Source organism: Lygodium microphyllum, chromosome 25, assembly GCF_053477565.2.
Source record: "Lygodium microphyllum isolate KBCC chromosome 25, Lygodium_microphyllum_v1.1.10, whole genome shotgun sequence".
Classification (NCBI taxonomy): Eukaryota; Viridiplantae; Streptophyta; class Polypodiopsida; order Schizaeales; family Lygodiaceae; genus Lygodium; species Lygodium microphyllum.
Window position 1 is genome coordinate 98,499,169 of NC_141159.1, and position 16,225 is coordinate 98,515,393.

At 38.9% G+C, this 16,225-nt stretch overlaps 1 protein-coding gene across 1 annotated transcript; it reads right to left on the reverse strand.

Annotated features, from left to right (window-relative positions):
- Nucleotides 1-1,688: 1,688 nt before the first annotated feature.
- LOC148014541 (uncharacterized) lies at nucleotides 1,689-4,009 on the reverse strand. The gene is made up of 5 exons (XM_087666565.1): nucleotides 3,177-4,009; nucleotides 2,750-2,948; nucleotides 2,421-2,632; nucleotides 1,946-2,231; nucleotides 1,689-1,832 (listed from the first exon to the last, which is right to left on the reverse strand). Exons 1-5 carry the CDS (start codon nucleotides 4,007-4,009, stop codon nucleotides 1,689-1,691), a joined length of 1,674 nt encoding a protein of 557 aa, XP_087522691.1.
- Between the last annotated feature and the right edge of the window lie 12,216 nt (nucleotides 4,010-16,225).

A 16,225-nucleotide genomic window follows, 5' to 3' on the forward strand; every position in this document is an offset into this window, starting at 1 on the left:
TTTTCATAGAGAATGTAGTGCCTAAAACTTTTAGTCACAAATACCATTGCAAGGCACAACTCCTCCATATAGGTGTAGTTGATTTTTTATATGCCCAACTTTCAAGTAGCAAAGGTGATCAAATGATACCATTTTTCCTCTGAGATTTGGGCTAAATAGTAGCTAATACTATGCATTATAGTTGTAGAAAATATATAAAATGTCTCCTCCCTCTTTGGGGCTTTTAAAACTGGTGTTTTTACTAGCTCCTATTTCACATAATGAAAAGCTACCTTACAAGGGTCACTCCATAAAAATAGGTAGCTAAAGGATAACAAATTAGTTAGTGGCAATTTTCTTTTTGCTAGTGCATTTATAAACCTTTGATAATATCCTACTCATGACAAAAATCTATGTACTTTCAGAGTGCGTGGTGGACTCATGCTGACTATGAATCAAAAGAGGAATCCACTATAGATGAATCAAAAGAGGGATCCCTATATTGAACTAATCACATGGCCTAACAATAGCCCATAAGTCACCCTGAAAGATACACTTTCGTGGATTAAGAGCTATAAAAAATTTTTTGTAGTGCTCAAAACACTTTCTTAAAATAATCAACAGCCTTTCTCTTATGGTGGCTACTCCTAGGTCATCTCCATAAATGCTCTCAACTCCTCTGGGGAGGAGATGTCACCATTGTGTGTTGTTCGTTGCCATGAACCAGCTACATTGCATAAACCAAAGGCCATCACATGGTACGAAAAGGTACTGAAGACAGTAATAAAAGTTGTTTTGAGCTTATCTTCTTTTGCAAATGCCATCTGGTTGTATCCTGAAAAGCAATCCACAAATGAATATATTTTCCTAACCACTAACTGGTTCAAAATTTTATCAATAAAGGGCAATGGGTAGTAGTCCTTAACTATTTTCTTATTAAGCTCTCTAAAGTCTATGCAAAGCCGGATTTGATTATTTTTCTTCTTTCTGATAACAATAGGTGAACACCATTCAATGTGTTGAATAGGAAAGATTAAACCAGCTTTTCACAATTTTTGTAACTCCTTGAACAGCCCGTCCCTCTGTTCGAAAGGCATACACCTTACTTTTTGATGCATAGGATGGCTAACTTTCTTTAGAGGAATGCTATGGACGGCGACTAGGGGAAATACCTCTTCGCTCATCATAGCTCCAGGCAAAGATGTCACAAAATTCTTGGATTAGGGACACATAGTCCCTCCTCTCTTCTAGACAGAGCATAGCTCCCAATTTTATAGGTTGTGGATCATTTAATGTACCGAGATCTAGCTCAATCACATCTGCATCTCTTATTCTATCTTGAGCTTCAATTGGATCATTATTGAGAGTCACATTGTATATATCCTCTGTAGTGGATCCCTCTTTTGATTCATCACTTGATGAAGTCTTACTACCAAGTGGTTGATCTGCTCTAACATAACTTTGAATGTAGTCTTGAATGCCCTGAGTGAGCCTCTCTATCTGCCCATCTATTTGCGGACGATATGCTGAAGAAAACCTTAACTCAGTATCCAATAATTTGAATAACTCCCTCCACATGTTACTTAGAAAACGGGGATCCCGATCTGAGATGATAGCCAAAGGTAGGCCATGATACTTGACACCCTTGAAAAGAACAATTTGGCCACCTTGGGAGCTGTAATGGGAGGCTCTATTGGAATGAAATGAGCTTACTTTGAAAAATAATGAACTACCACAAAGATCATTGTACAGCCATGAGACTTTGAAAGATCTATGATGAAGTCCATACTGACCACGTCCCAAGGACGCGAAGGTATAGGCATCTCTTGCAGTTCTCCTGCTGGCTTCATGCACTGTGTTTTGACCATTTGACAAGTAGAACATGTGTGAACATATTGTGTAACATCATCCCACATCTTCAGCTAGTGGAAAAATCTTTTAAGCTGATCAAAGGTTCTGATCTGACCGGAATGGCCACCAATAGGACTGTCGTGACACTCCCAGAGTATTTGGTTGCGGAGATCGGCAACCTTCGGAACATATAGTATTGAGACTGATAATAAATGAGGCCATCCTTGATTTCATACATCCCCCATGGTGTTTTGCCTGACTCTATATCTTTGATTAAATGATCAGCTTCTTCATTTCCCTGCATGTGCTCTCTGACTTGAGCACCAAATCTACTTTCAGCTATTGTGATAGCTTGCAACTCGGCCTCTCTACTGAGGGCATCTAGCATCTTATTGGAAGACCTAGGCTTGTGCAAAATTTCTATATCAAACTCTGCTAGGAAATCTTGCCATCTAGCTTGCTTGGGAGAGAGCTTTGGCTGGGTTTGGAAATATTTAAGAGAGATATTATCTATATAGACCTTTGTGGGTTTGTCTTGAACACAGTGTCTCCACTTCCTTAAGCAATAAACCACTGCGAACATCTCTTACTCATGTGTCGCCCATCTCCTTTCTATAGCATCCAACTTCTTAGATTCATAACAAACTGGGTGGCCATCCTGCATAAGCACGCCCCCAAGGGCGTATCCTGAAGCATCGGTATGGACCTCGAATGGGCTAGAGAAATCTGCCATCTTGAGCACTGGTGCATGTATCATCATTTGCTTGAGTTGGTCAAAAGCATGTTGTTGCTTATCTGTCCACTAAAAAGTAGTTGCGGGAGATGTCAAATCTGTTAAGGGCGTCGTGAGCTTGCTGTAGCCTTGAATAAATCAACGGCAAAACACTGTAAACCCCAAAAATTCTCTAAGTTGTCCAACCTTAGTAGGGGGTTGCCACTTCATGACCTCTTGAACCTTCTTAGGGTCAATGGCAATACCATCTTGCTTGATCAAATAGCCGAGAAAGTCTATTTGCTCAACTGCAAACTCGCACTTCTCCAACTTAACATATAACTGATGGTGGCGGAGGTGGGAGAAGACTTGGTGCAAGTGATCCAAATGCTCCTCCAGAGTTTTGCTGTAAATCAACACATCATCAATATAGATGATTACAAAGTCATCCACGAAATCAATAAAAACTTTATCCATTAGTTCACAAAACATAGCTGGTGCATTAGTGAGTCCCTCAGGCATCACTAGCCATTCATAACTGCCATAACAACTTCTAAAAGCTATCTTTTCTTCGTCCCCTTTTGCTATCGTGATCTGATGATATCCCTACTGCAAGTCGAGATGCGTGAAAAACCTGGCACCCTGAAGCCGATCCAATAAATCATCAACTATGGGCACGGGATACCAATTTCTGACTGTAGATTTATTGAGAGCACGGTAATCTGTACATAACTGGAGTGAGCAGTCCTTCTTCTTAAAAAAGAGCACTAGAGCTCCATAGGGGGATCTACTTGGCCGCATGTGCCCAGAGGCTTCCATTTGACCTATCTGCTTCCTCAGCTCCACAAGTTCCGTGCCTGTCATCCTGTAGATCGGCCGAGCTAGGGGCTGGGCTCCTAGCAAAAGATTAATCTTGTGATCTACACTTCTCTGAGGAGGAAGACCCTCCTGCAAATGGTCAAGCATGACATCTTGAAACTGATTGAGGAGATCTTGCACTTTTTCATTCCCTATGGTCCAAATGATCTGTTGAATCACTGGCTCTTCTTCAATTACTCGCGTAATGCACAGACGTAATTGCCCCCCATGCTTCAATTCTTTTTCTAGTTGTTTGGCCGTAATTTCTAAAATAGTTGAGACTTGACTTTGGCCGTAATTTCTACCTGTGAAGACTGGTATTTGTACTGGATCTGTTGGAGGGATAGATTCCTGATGTTGTTGAGAGACTGTGTCCACTGCAAGAGCTGGTACCTGCACTATTTCTTTTGGAGCTCTTGATTGAGCTTGCTTAACATGTGTCTGCTCTCTAGGTGACTCTTTTGGCACCCATTTATGTGTGTAATTACTATGAATAGAGGAGATCGGGTCACTCACCCGCTTATGGTCGATGTGCGTATCCAATGGACTTGGCGATGAAGATGCACCGTGATCCTGAGATCTCATGCGAAAGTAAGGAACCCACACCATTGTGGTTGGGGTTTGAAGATAAATCTTGTTTCTTTGCATCCCCAAAATCTAAACCACGTGATGATCTACCCAATCCATTCTTAGAATGCCCTCAAACCCATCCATGGGCACAACAATGAAATTTAACTTGCTCGCCACTGGCCTATCTGCACCAAAACATCCTTAGCCAGTTCACAATATTTGTATTTGCCTTGCACGAATAAAACTTCGACTCCTGCTGCCTTGGAGGGCCTAATGCCCAAGCGTGCTGCTACTTGCGATGAAAGAAAGTTATGGGTGGCACCAGTGTCCACCATTAAACTTTGCGAAACGTCTTCCATTGTGCTGCCTGCACATACATATTGTTGATGCTAGGAATAAAAGCAGGCATAGTAGGAAGGGGGTTAGCCCCCACAGCGCCCACTTTAGCTTGGTGATCCCAATCCTTATTGTCACTACAACAGAAATGAGGCATAGACGCGCAAAGTCGGGCGCGTCTATTATTGCATCTATATGTGCGTGTAAAAGAGCGTGTAAATAGACACGAATTTTGCATCTATATATCTACACAAATAGACGCCAATATAGACGTGCCACCAGACATGCAATTATTTAACCACCTAAATTTAAAATTAATATAATTAAAAAACCAAAGTTAATAATTATTTAACCACCTAAAATTGATTCTTGAGCATGCACATGTGTGCATGATAAAAACCATAGAATTAAGAATACACATTGAATCATTGAATAAAAAAACCAGAGTTAATAATTATTTTTTCATTGCTCTCTAATGAATGGAAATTCCTCCAGTTGACAAGCCTGATATAAGTAATTAGTGGCAAGCGACAAAAACCTTACTATACAATTAGTAGTAAGCATTGCAATATGTATCTCGTAATATCTCTACTTAAAGATGATAAAAAATACTTCCTTTTTATTATAAAAAATTCAATTTAGCTTTAAACTTGACTATTGATTCTTGAGTATGCACGTGTACGCATGATAAAAACCATAGAATTAAGAATACACATTGAATCATTAAGCAAATTAAGTATGTTACAGTGAATGATCCATCTCATCTTCAATGAGATCAGCCCTTGCTAACTATCTACTTCTAGGTCTATGTTACCAAGAGGTAACGAAACAAATAAGTCTATCCCACTATCAGATGTGTTACTATATTGCTCATTAACTTCATCAATATCATCGACAATCACATTATTGTCTTCTTCTGCGTTTCCTTGAACATCCTCGCGAGGTTCATCTTGTACTATATCACACATATCATCCATTATGGTGTCATCATGCACATCATCATTAATTGTTGGATAGTCATCTGCTATCTCCGTGTCGGTAATATTACCATATATTGGTTTTGAACGATTAGATATAGGGATGACATACCACCATAGGTTATTGTTTACCATTGGATGATACACAACCTGTATTTGAAAAACAAAAGCAAGAAACTTAAATACTTATTATATTGTGTATATGTATCACATGTATACATATTAAAAATTTAGCTTTTGCATATATACCAGCTCGCATTGTTGAGGGAATACTAATGTGTCATTCTTGTTTTGGTGAAATTTTGTAGAGTTAATGATTACAAAACCACTTGGATGACGCGTGATTGTGCAATGCTCACCATTTGTTACCACTTCTTTAAACCACTTCACATCCAGTACATACATAAAGAATCATCTGAAGTCAAGCTTCATAATATCTTGGATCAAGCCACAATAACCTTCCATGGTACCATTGGCATCCTCGAAGTGAGCAAGGACACCACAATCTTGGGTATTTCTCTTTTCATCTATACATTGAGTTCGAAGATGTTTACCCTCACACCAAAGTGCATTGAATAATATGCACTAGTAGTAAAAGATCAAAGATCAAACATGTCAATTATTTATATAAAATATAACTTATAGAAATAAATTAATTGATAGTATGTCTCACCTTTGATAAGCAACCTCGTGCATATTCCCACTCTTCTTGAGATATATTAATTTCCTCCTCTTTTTCCATTCTCTCCATTTCCTCATGTAACCAATCTATATTAATATGACGTGGGAGCGCATTAATTAGATGATCTGGAAATGAGACATTACGTCCATATCTGGTGCGAAATGCTTGTCTTTCGCTTTTTCTTCTTGCCCTTGCTTCATTATATAGTGTCACCCATTTGCTCATTACATCACTATTGAGCACACAAAAACTATTTAACTTACGAAGTTCTTCTTTTGTTAGCACTTTACTCATTTCTTTTCCTTGAGGTATTATAGAGGTCATCCTCAAGTCTTCATCATCTTTCCATAGTCGTGGTTGAGAGGGATCCACTTCAGCAAGATATTCAGAGATATAAACAAGGGATGATTGCACTAACCAACCCTCAGCCATGCTTGCCTCAGGCCGTGCTTTTTGCCTCACAAAATCTTTCAAGATTTTCATGAAGCACTCAAGAAAAAACATCCACCTTGCATGAACTGCCCCACAAAGTGCAATCTCATCAATCAAATGTACGAGTAAATGTAATTGAGTAGTCAAAATGGATCGAGGAAAATTTTCCTCCGCCAAACAAACCACCTCAATAGATAATACTCGAGCATCTTGCAATGTGTTTGGATCAATTTCCTTCGAGCTTACGTATCTGTCAGGATGTATTTGAGAATTGTTTATTTTTGTGTAGAAATTCAAATATATATAATGAAAAAATACAATGTATACACACCTCACAAGCTCTCCCATCTTGTAAATGATATCACGTACATCTTTGGATACACAATGGGATATGCTAGTAGGAAGTATGAACTGAATGTAAACAATATTCATAGATCGAATGATTAGTTGAGAAAAAAGTCATCATACCCCAAAGTTTACACATAGTTACTCCACTAATTACTATATTCATGGTTAGAGATACCCTTACTTGAATCATTTTGTGCCAATCGTGGGACTTCAAACCAGATAGTTTCTCCACACCTCTTTTCTTTTTCTTTATGAAGGCTCCCTTGAGACATCTCATACATCCTGTGGGTGTTCGAAAGCTACATATATGTTCCTTCACTATTTTTTCCTCGTTCTTTGACAAGATCCAAGGTGCATGGGGTAGCTCAATATTTCCTCTGGGTCCAATGCATGGCCAGGCTCGTCTCATGCGACCAATGTTACGTAAATCCTCCCTTATATACTGAATCACGAGCCCCTATCAAGTGATCCCATAATGTAGATACAACATTTTTGAATATGTGCATGGGGTCCTTTGATCTTGAGTTCAGTCCAGTACGGAAGACGAAAAAATATAGAGAACCTAACAAACAAACAATATATTATGTAAACAATTCATCATGCTAAATACTTTAAAGTCAATCGAGAGAAATGCACTTCTTACCGACTCATGCCGAGTGGAGGGTGGCTGTCGGCATTAATCCATCTCTCCTTCCAATCTCGAATGGTTAGAGATTGTGGAGTCATTCCATTAGTAGGGAGAACATATTTGGGATGCTCAATAGGAAGAAATCGATGATGATTGTTGTAGATAACCTTCTTTAAATGTGCTAGCCTAGAGGAAACTAGAGAGGGACCGCAAATAGGATATGCATGATATCCTGATGTGGTTAAACCTGAACAAACAAGTGAATTAATAAAATGCAATTGATTCAAGTCTTGAATTTAAAATATAGAGTTATATACATGTACCTAAACACTCTCCGTATCCTAGAAAGTCATGCATGGTCCACAACAACATGGCCTTCAATGTGAAATCTCTAGAGGATGCAGATGCACTTGTATCTTGCACCTCAATACCTTCCCATAACATTTCTAACTCTTCAATCAAAGGCTCTAAGTAAATTTCCATGTTTTTTACCTTGTGCTTTCCAGGAATCAGAAGGGACAATATTACATGTTCCTTTTTAATTGCCATGGATGGAGGAATATTATAGTTCACCAATACCACTGGCCATACACTGTATGATGTGCTTTTGATGCCAAATGGATTGATTCCATCCATACCTAAACCAAATCACAAATTTCTTGGCTCTTCTTTGAAAACGGGCCACAAATTATCTATATGTTGCCATGCCGGTGTGTCTGCAGGGATCCTCCATTTTCCATCACTTGAACGATGATTAGCATACCATGACATGAGATTTCCAATAGACTTACACTTGAACATAAGTTTTATACGTGGAACAATCGAAAAATGTCGTAAAACCTTACGAGGCACATCCATTGATTTCGTCTCCACTTCATATCTTGATTCGCCACAAACAGGACACTCTCGTGCGAACTCATGAATCCCACGAAATAAGACACAATCATTGACACATGCATGGATCTTGACATAATCGAGGCCTCCCAGTGATGTCAAGTAATGTCTTGCTTGCTCTCTCTTAGTTGGCAATTTGTTTCCTTTTGAAAGCATTTGTGATAATAACCTACATATATTTTTAAAAGTGAGTTAAAAAACCACAAACATATATTTTTGTCTGATTTCAAAATAGAACAATTAATATTATGATTCATAAGCCAAACTGAATTGATATCTACTTCAATAACGCATCCAAATTGACATTACTCCATCCATAAATTGTTTGCATGTTAAGTATCTCGAGGGACGCACGAAGAACGGAGTACGTACAACCTTCATATAACGGAGTAGATGATGCTACGTATAGTGGATCATCTGGCTTCATAGAGTGACCTTCTCCCTAAACCGGTTGCGAAAATAGATGGTGTATCATGTTGTCCAAAATCTCATCCTCTACGACTTGATGGGGCATTTCATGAGGGCTACTATCATGGTCGTGAGTCTCTACTCTTCTTGAAGACTCTGCCTCCTCGTGTCGATGTTTTGCAGCCTCTCGACACTCAGGAGGGAGCATCTGAGGATGTGGCACCACATCCTGCTCAACCACAAAAGGGAGTTTCATGTATGTTGATAAATATTGAGTAACATAGACTAGCAATCTTAGTGGAAAAAAAAAACAATGAATACCGGTGATTTTTCTCAGTCCCATTCTCCATACAAGCTGAGGTGTGACATTGCAATTCGACGTGCTCGAAAAATACACCCTCGACAACGATTACACATGCATTTAATTTTTCGTCATAGCCATGCATCTCGATTATGAAGACGTAATGTTTCATCCTCACTTGAGGATGTGCTTGTTGACTCATCAGCATGCACTGCACTAGGTGATGACGACGACATGATTAAACCTAATTCATGACAACATCAAAATATTTGTCATTCATATGTTTACATAAAAACTTCAAGCTAGCGTATTAATTATTCTAAGATCTCAATTTTAAATACACAAAACTCATCATAAATACATTAAAACTTATGATAAGAATTCACTATCAAAACTTATCTTAAAAACAAAAAATTATGATAAAGCCTAAATGCATGTCTATATCCGCGTTTACGAATGCATCTATTTGCGCGTCTATGTTCGCGTCTATACTCGCGTTTTCATGAATAATAGACGCGCATATACACGCGAAAATAGATGCACATGTCAAAATTCAAACCATACTTAAATCATTTCTTTTCAAACTGTGCCTTTCCTTTCCTACGTTTTCTGAAGCTTGAGTTTAGCCGACATGCAGTCTCTTCATGCCTCACCTCTTCTTTCATTTCAAACACACAAGAAGGGAAGAAGGAAAGCCAAGGAGAGGAAGAAAGAGAGAACAAGAGAGAGAAGAATAAGAAGAAGCAGCAAGCAAGCATCAAGGGAGGGTAACTTACCAAGGAGAGGAAGAAGGAGAAGGAAGAAGCGCCACCACCTGCCACACCAAACACCCAAGGTGAGTCTCTCTCTCTCTCTCTCTCTCTCTCTCTCTCTCTCTCTCTCTCTCTCTCTCTCTACTCTGTCTGTGTATTAGGATTTCTGATTCCATTATGTATTGCATTTTGTAAATCATCAATGGCAGTCGTCAGACTAGAATCATCCGACTGAGCGTCTGCCAGCGCGTCTACATTTCAATGTAAATGCAGGTATAGACGCGAAGAAATGTTTTCTCTCATTGATTTTGAGGGCACGTCTTAGAGCGCATGTACTGGCACATATGCTCTACATTCTACACGCGATGATACACGCACACGCCAGAGCATTGACCTCGAATATGCATCTGACAGCGCGTCTATACTGCAACTTAGATGCGAATATTAAGAAACATGTCTAACCTGCAATGTAGACGCGGTCATACACGCGCCAACTCTCCGAGATCTGATAAAAAACAACATATTTTTGCAATGATGAATGTGACCAATCCCATGTTTGTGTTTATCAGTTTTCTTGTTTATTAGCACTTAAGTTTTATGCTCAATGTCTAAAGAAAGCTCTTTGAAAATGTTTAGGTATGGATGAAGGTAATATATGATTTTTTGTATGCAAACAAATTTGTCTTTTTCTTGTGTTTTTTTTGCAGATGTCGTATCCTGGTTCATCTAGCAATGACTCGGATTTGGATCGCATGAATGATACATTGGCCTCGTTCGGCAGGGGGGTCAATGCATTTTTTGGAGGTTTTCCTAGTAGGGAAGACTTCATGGCAGAGATGACCTCCCATAGCAGACGAGGTGTTCAGCATCATGTCTGGAATGCCTCTGACGTCTTTGCCTGGCACTACTTCCCAAACTCCAATCCTGAGGGTCAGTGATTCTCGGATGATTCGGGATGCACAAAAGTGAGGGATTTGCTTCACAACAAAAGATCCCACCTCATGACACGCGCCAAGGACTCATTGCGGAGGCAGGAGGAGGGGCGTGAAGCCTATAGCCAACCACCTATGTGCCACTACATAGAGTGGAAGAAAGCCAAGAAGAAAGTAGTATAGAAAGTGAAGAGTCGCTAGCACGCAGAGGCGCGACGGATCCAAATGGAAACCATGGGATCGTCGCATTACGGATCGGGCGGCAGAGCGTCGTGGGAGGCAGAGTTTATAAGTATATTTTGATTTCTAGTTTTTAAAAATTTATATTTCTTTCAATTCTTTATATAATTTGTTCTAATACATTGTTTCTCATAATTGTTTGTATATATCATAATTGTTTTGCAGAGTACTATCGTTGGTAGGATACCTACTCCTAGAGAGGTAGGTTACCATCGAGGCCATAACTGCGCAGCCACATGGCTTCACTTCTATGAGGAGGGTCTCATCACTGAGGACCAATATAATCGGGCTATAAGGATTCGACAGCCAGAGGAGGTATTTTTTTCTTACTTTCCTATTAAAAGTATAGCTCATTATAACTTTTTCTCCACCATGTCTACGTAAGCAACCTTGATCTTTTGTGTGTGTAGGTGAACCCGGATGTGGAGCATAGCGAGGAGGGGAATAGCGACGCTAGTAGCCATGGTGGTACTAGCGAAGATGTTTCTTCTTCAGATTCGTAGAGGAGCACCATACCTCCTCTATGGCCTTGTTTTCTTGTATATGTATTATCTATCTTTGAGCCTACTGCTTGCGGCCACGCTTTAGGTCACAAGCACTTACACTTCCCATGTAAATGCTTTTGATCTATAATGAATACATGGACTTTTATTTTCAATTCTCATGCTTTTAGATCCATTGTCTTTTTTCCAAATGCACAATCTGATGTATGGGAGGGGGGGGGGGAAACCAGAGAGCATGTGGTTGCAACTGGTTTTTTTTTCCAATTCTATTTTGCGCGTCTATCCGTGCGCGTTTATTTGACCACCCTATCTCTGCATTAACATCGGTTTGATTAAACCCTTGACTTGTTCTTGTAGTCCATGGTATCCTAGCAAAAGAAGTATTGTGCGTCATGAGTGTTGAGATCGTTTGCTCGAAGAAAGGGCAGTTAGGAGACGATCTCCCTACCTGCATCATAATATAGAACTAAGTGCCCTTTCTTGAAGGTATATTTCTTAGATTTTAAATCATGTAGCTACTTCATCCAACTCTTGGTCACTTCCTGATGTTACAGACTCTGTAATTTGAGATCATCCATGTGTGTCAAAGACGCTAAGTGCTCAAAGAGTGCATCTCCATCCCCAAAGAATGCTTGATTGCGAATCTTATAGTTGGCAACTCAATCTCAAGGGGTAAAATCCACTCCTCCCCATAAACTAACTTGAATGGGGTATGGCTTGTAGCTCGCATAAAGGTCATATTATACACCCACACAATCACATATAGCTTCTTATCTAGGTCTCATTTCTTTCCTAATATTATCTTTGACACGATTTCCACAAGCTATTTATTAGTGCTTTCAACTTGGTATAGCCATAATAGGAGAGTCGATCGCCACTTTTTATTCTCCCTGTCATGTCTTTGACATATATCACATCTCTTAACACACTCAAATGAATCTTGGAAAATGGATGGCCACCAATATCCAGCTCTTAAATCTTTTTGTGCAATCAATCGCCAAGAAAAGTGCCCTCCATAAGCAGAGTCATGGCACTCTTCCAAGATAAATGAAACCTCGTCAAGCATAAATATCAGTGATAAACATCATTAACCCCTTGATGATATAATGTTCTTGCGATCAATGTAAATTTCAAAGCCTGCTATCTAATTTTTCTCTTCTTAGACTTTGATAAAGTGGCTCTAGCCTCTCTTTTTGATAAATAGTGCATTATGGCAGCATACCAAGATGGAATGGAGGCTGTATCAATTTTAAACAATATCTTCATATTGCTTCCTTCAGCCAAAGTCTCCTTTGGCTCCCCAAAATCCATAAGACATTCAACGATGCCCTGTAGCTTCAGTGTCTTACTTCTAACATCATCATCAAACTTCTACAAAGTGATTAACCACTTTGCTAAACGATCAAGTGGTTGTAGCTTATTCATTAACAATCTAAGCCCTTTGCTTTCATATAAAATACTATCTTTTCATAGAGGATGTAGCGCCTAAAAATTTTAGTCACAAATACCATTGCAAGGCACAACTCCTCCATATAGGTGTAGTTGATTTTTTATATGCCCAACTTTCAACTAGCAAAGGTGATCAAATGATACCATGTTTTCTCTGATATTTGGGCTAAATAGTAGCTAATACTATGCATTATGGCTGTGGAAAATATATAAAATGCCTCCTCCCTCTTTGGGGCTTTTAAAACTGGTGCTTTTACTAGCTCCTATTTCACATAATCAAAAGCTACCTTACAAGGGTCACTCCATACAAATAGACAGCTAAGGGATAACAAATTAGTTAGTGGCAATTTTCTTTTTGCTAGTGCATTTATGAACCTTCGATAATATCCTACTCATGACAAAAAGCTATGTACTTTCAGAGTGCGTGGTGGACTCATGGTGACTATGAATCAAAAGAGGAATCCACTATAGATGAATCAAAAGAGGGATCCCTATATTGAACTAACCACATGGCCTAACAATAGCCCATAAGTCACCCTGAAAGATGCACTTTTGTGGATTAAGAGCTATACAAAAATTTTTGTAGTGCTCAAAACACTTTCTTAAAATAATCAACATCCTTTTTCTTATGGTAGCTACTCCTAGGTCATCTCCATAAATGCTCTCAACTCCTCTGGGGGGGAGATATCACCATTGTGTGTTGTTCGTTTGGCATGAACCAGCTGCATTGCATAAACCAAAGGCCATCACATGGTACAAAAAGGTACTGAAGACAATAATGAAAGTTGTTTTGAGCTTATCTTCTTTTGCAAATGCCATCTGGTTGTATCCTAAAAAGCAATCCACGAATGAATATATTTTCCTAACCGTTAACTGGTTCAAAATTTTATCAATAAAGGGCAATGGGTAGTAGTCCTTAACTATTTGCTTATTAAGCTCTCTAAAGTCTATGCAATGCCGGATTTTATTATTTTTCTTCTTTCTGATAAGAATAGATGAATACCATTCAATGTGCTGAATAGGAAAGATTAAACCAGCTTTTCACAATTTTTGTAACTCCTTGAACAGCCCGTCCCTTTGTTCGAAAGGCATACATCTTCCTTTTTGATGCATAGGATGGCTACCTTTCTAGGGACACATAGTCCCTTCTCTCTTCTAGATAGAGCATAGCTCCCAATTTTATAGGTTGTGGATCATTTAATGTACCGATATCTAGCTCACTGACATCCGCATCTCTTATTCTATCTTGAGCTTCAATTGGCTCATTATTGAGAGTCACATTGTATATATCCTGTGTAGTGGATCCCTCTTTTGATTCATCACTTGATGAAGTATTACTACCAAGTGGTTCCTCTTATGCATCTAATTCTAATGAGGATAAAGGAACTCTCTCACTTTGAGGAGACTCAGGAAGGAGACTCAGGATATGCATCTACTACCATACGACTAGCACCTCTACCAAAAATCAAACGACTAACATGTATATCCACTTGACAGTTGGATTGCAAGATCTATGGCCTTCCTAACAAAACTTGATAGCTTGGCCACCCGACGAACCTAATGACTCTAAATTCCACAATGCATTCCGCACTAGCAAACTCTCACATGGACTTTGGTAAGACAACCATTAGGTTGTCTTAGATTGTCCTCAACCATTTCCAGATTTGTGGAGGCATCCTTTTGTGTTTCTAGTTCCAGCCTTTCCATCAATTTCCAACTCATGATATTGATGAAGAATCTTGTGTCTACAATAGCATGATACACTAACATCCCATCAACATATGTTGCCACCCTTAGACAATGCTTTTCAGCATGCTCAAACCAATCCTCTCCTACCCACTATTTTTGCCAAGGGCTCAATTATAACTAGTGCGTAGAATTTTCCTAAATTCCTTGTGCACTCTTGGAGATAGCTTGATCAACTACAACAGGTTCATATCAAGCTTTACATCACAAAGAGAACTTGCTAAATCAAACTCATGACTACTCAAAAGCAATCTCCAAGCATTAGATCCCTTGAACTTTCCTAGTAGACTAAAAACATGCACCAAACATTAGCTTCTTCTTTGTTTCTTAGATCATAAATTTGATGGTTCCTTTGGCTCCGAAAGGGGGGTAAAACTCCAAGTCGCTTACTCTATCCTTGATCGGGTCCTTCTTCTTATTCTTGTTCTCAAAGTGTTCTTTGCCTGAAAATTGTAATTACACGCTGCACAAATTTAGAAGCCCCTTCTTTATTGCAAGAGATCTCCCAAAAGTGGTTGAAAAGCCACTTGTTTTTTGTATATTACCCTATTCTAGAATTTTTCTACACATTTTTAGGATGTTTACAATAAATAAATCCAAAATATCAAGAATAGGCTAAACTTGTTTAAAATTTTCAATTTTTGGATCTATCCATATTATGGATACTAACACTAATGAGTGATATGATATTGAATCTCTAGATTAATAAGAAAGATGGATGATGATGCACTCCATAATTTTTCACATTGTGTCCGCATAGCGGCATGACATCCACCCCCTCTGAACCTGCACATTCTCTTGTATGTACAATTGATGTACCACCACTCGAGTCAAACACACATAGTGTCAACTTATCGCTCATCATGCACATAAGAAGGTATCCCCATAGATCAAGGATCAAAATGACTAGTATTTGCACAACTCTAACACTATACCAAGCATCCACTCTAGGATCATCAGGCCTTGGGTATGCATCATATACTAGAGACTGTTGAATCTCCATATATAGGCTATCAATGTATCCATTAACAATTACATAGCAACATGCCTACTCTTTTAGAGTCCAACACATAGAAATATTCTTATAATGACAATTGTGTACGACATCAAACATAAATTGACCCTCACTTGCATCCAACACATACTGACCATCACCGAAAATAGTAAAGCAATCCATAACTTGAAGCATCTTTGAATTTCCTATCAAGGCCTTTGACAAAGCATCCAAAATAGGTTTCAGTTGTAGAGATTTACACACATGAATCTCTATCTACACAGTCTGTAGCTCATGAACTATCTCAGAAATGATAATTGTATCCTACAAATCATGTATATCCAAAACTTCACCAATCTCCCTTTGAGTCCTACGTTTCTTAGTGAAGTTATGGGGTTCCTTAATGACCTAAGTTGGAACATTTTGGTCTCTATGCTATTAAGAATTAGGATTTTTGGAGAGACATTCAGATTACATGAGTGATGTCAAATATGACTATCATTGAACCAATCAATGCCATTGCATATGGATCACTTTGTGGGCAGTTGCCTTTGACAGAAGAAGAACATGATAGTGAAATTGGCAATTTTGAAATACTACCACTAATTCATGTTGGATCATTGGACACAACAA

Coding starts and splice junctions, on each gene's coding strand:
- LOC148014541 (XM_087666565.1), bottom strand. CDS start 4,009: ATGGTGTGGGTTCCTTACTTTCGCATGAGATCTCAGGATCACGGTGCA. Junction 2,949..3,176: donor GATCGGCTTCAGGGTGCCAG/GTTTTTCACGCA, acceptor GTTGATTTACAG/CAAAACTCTGGAGGAGCATT. Junction 1,833..1,945: donor TCCTATTGGTGGCCATTCCG/GTCAGATCAGAA, acceptor GTCAAAACACAG/TGCATGAAGCCAGCAGGAGA.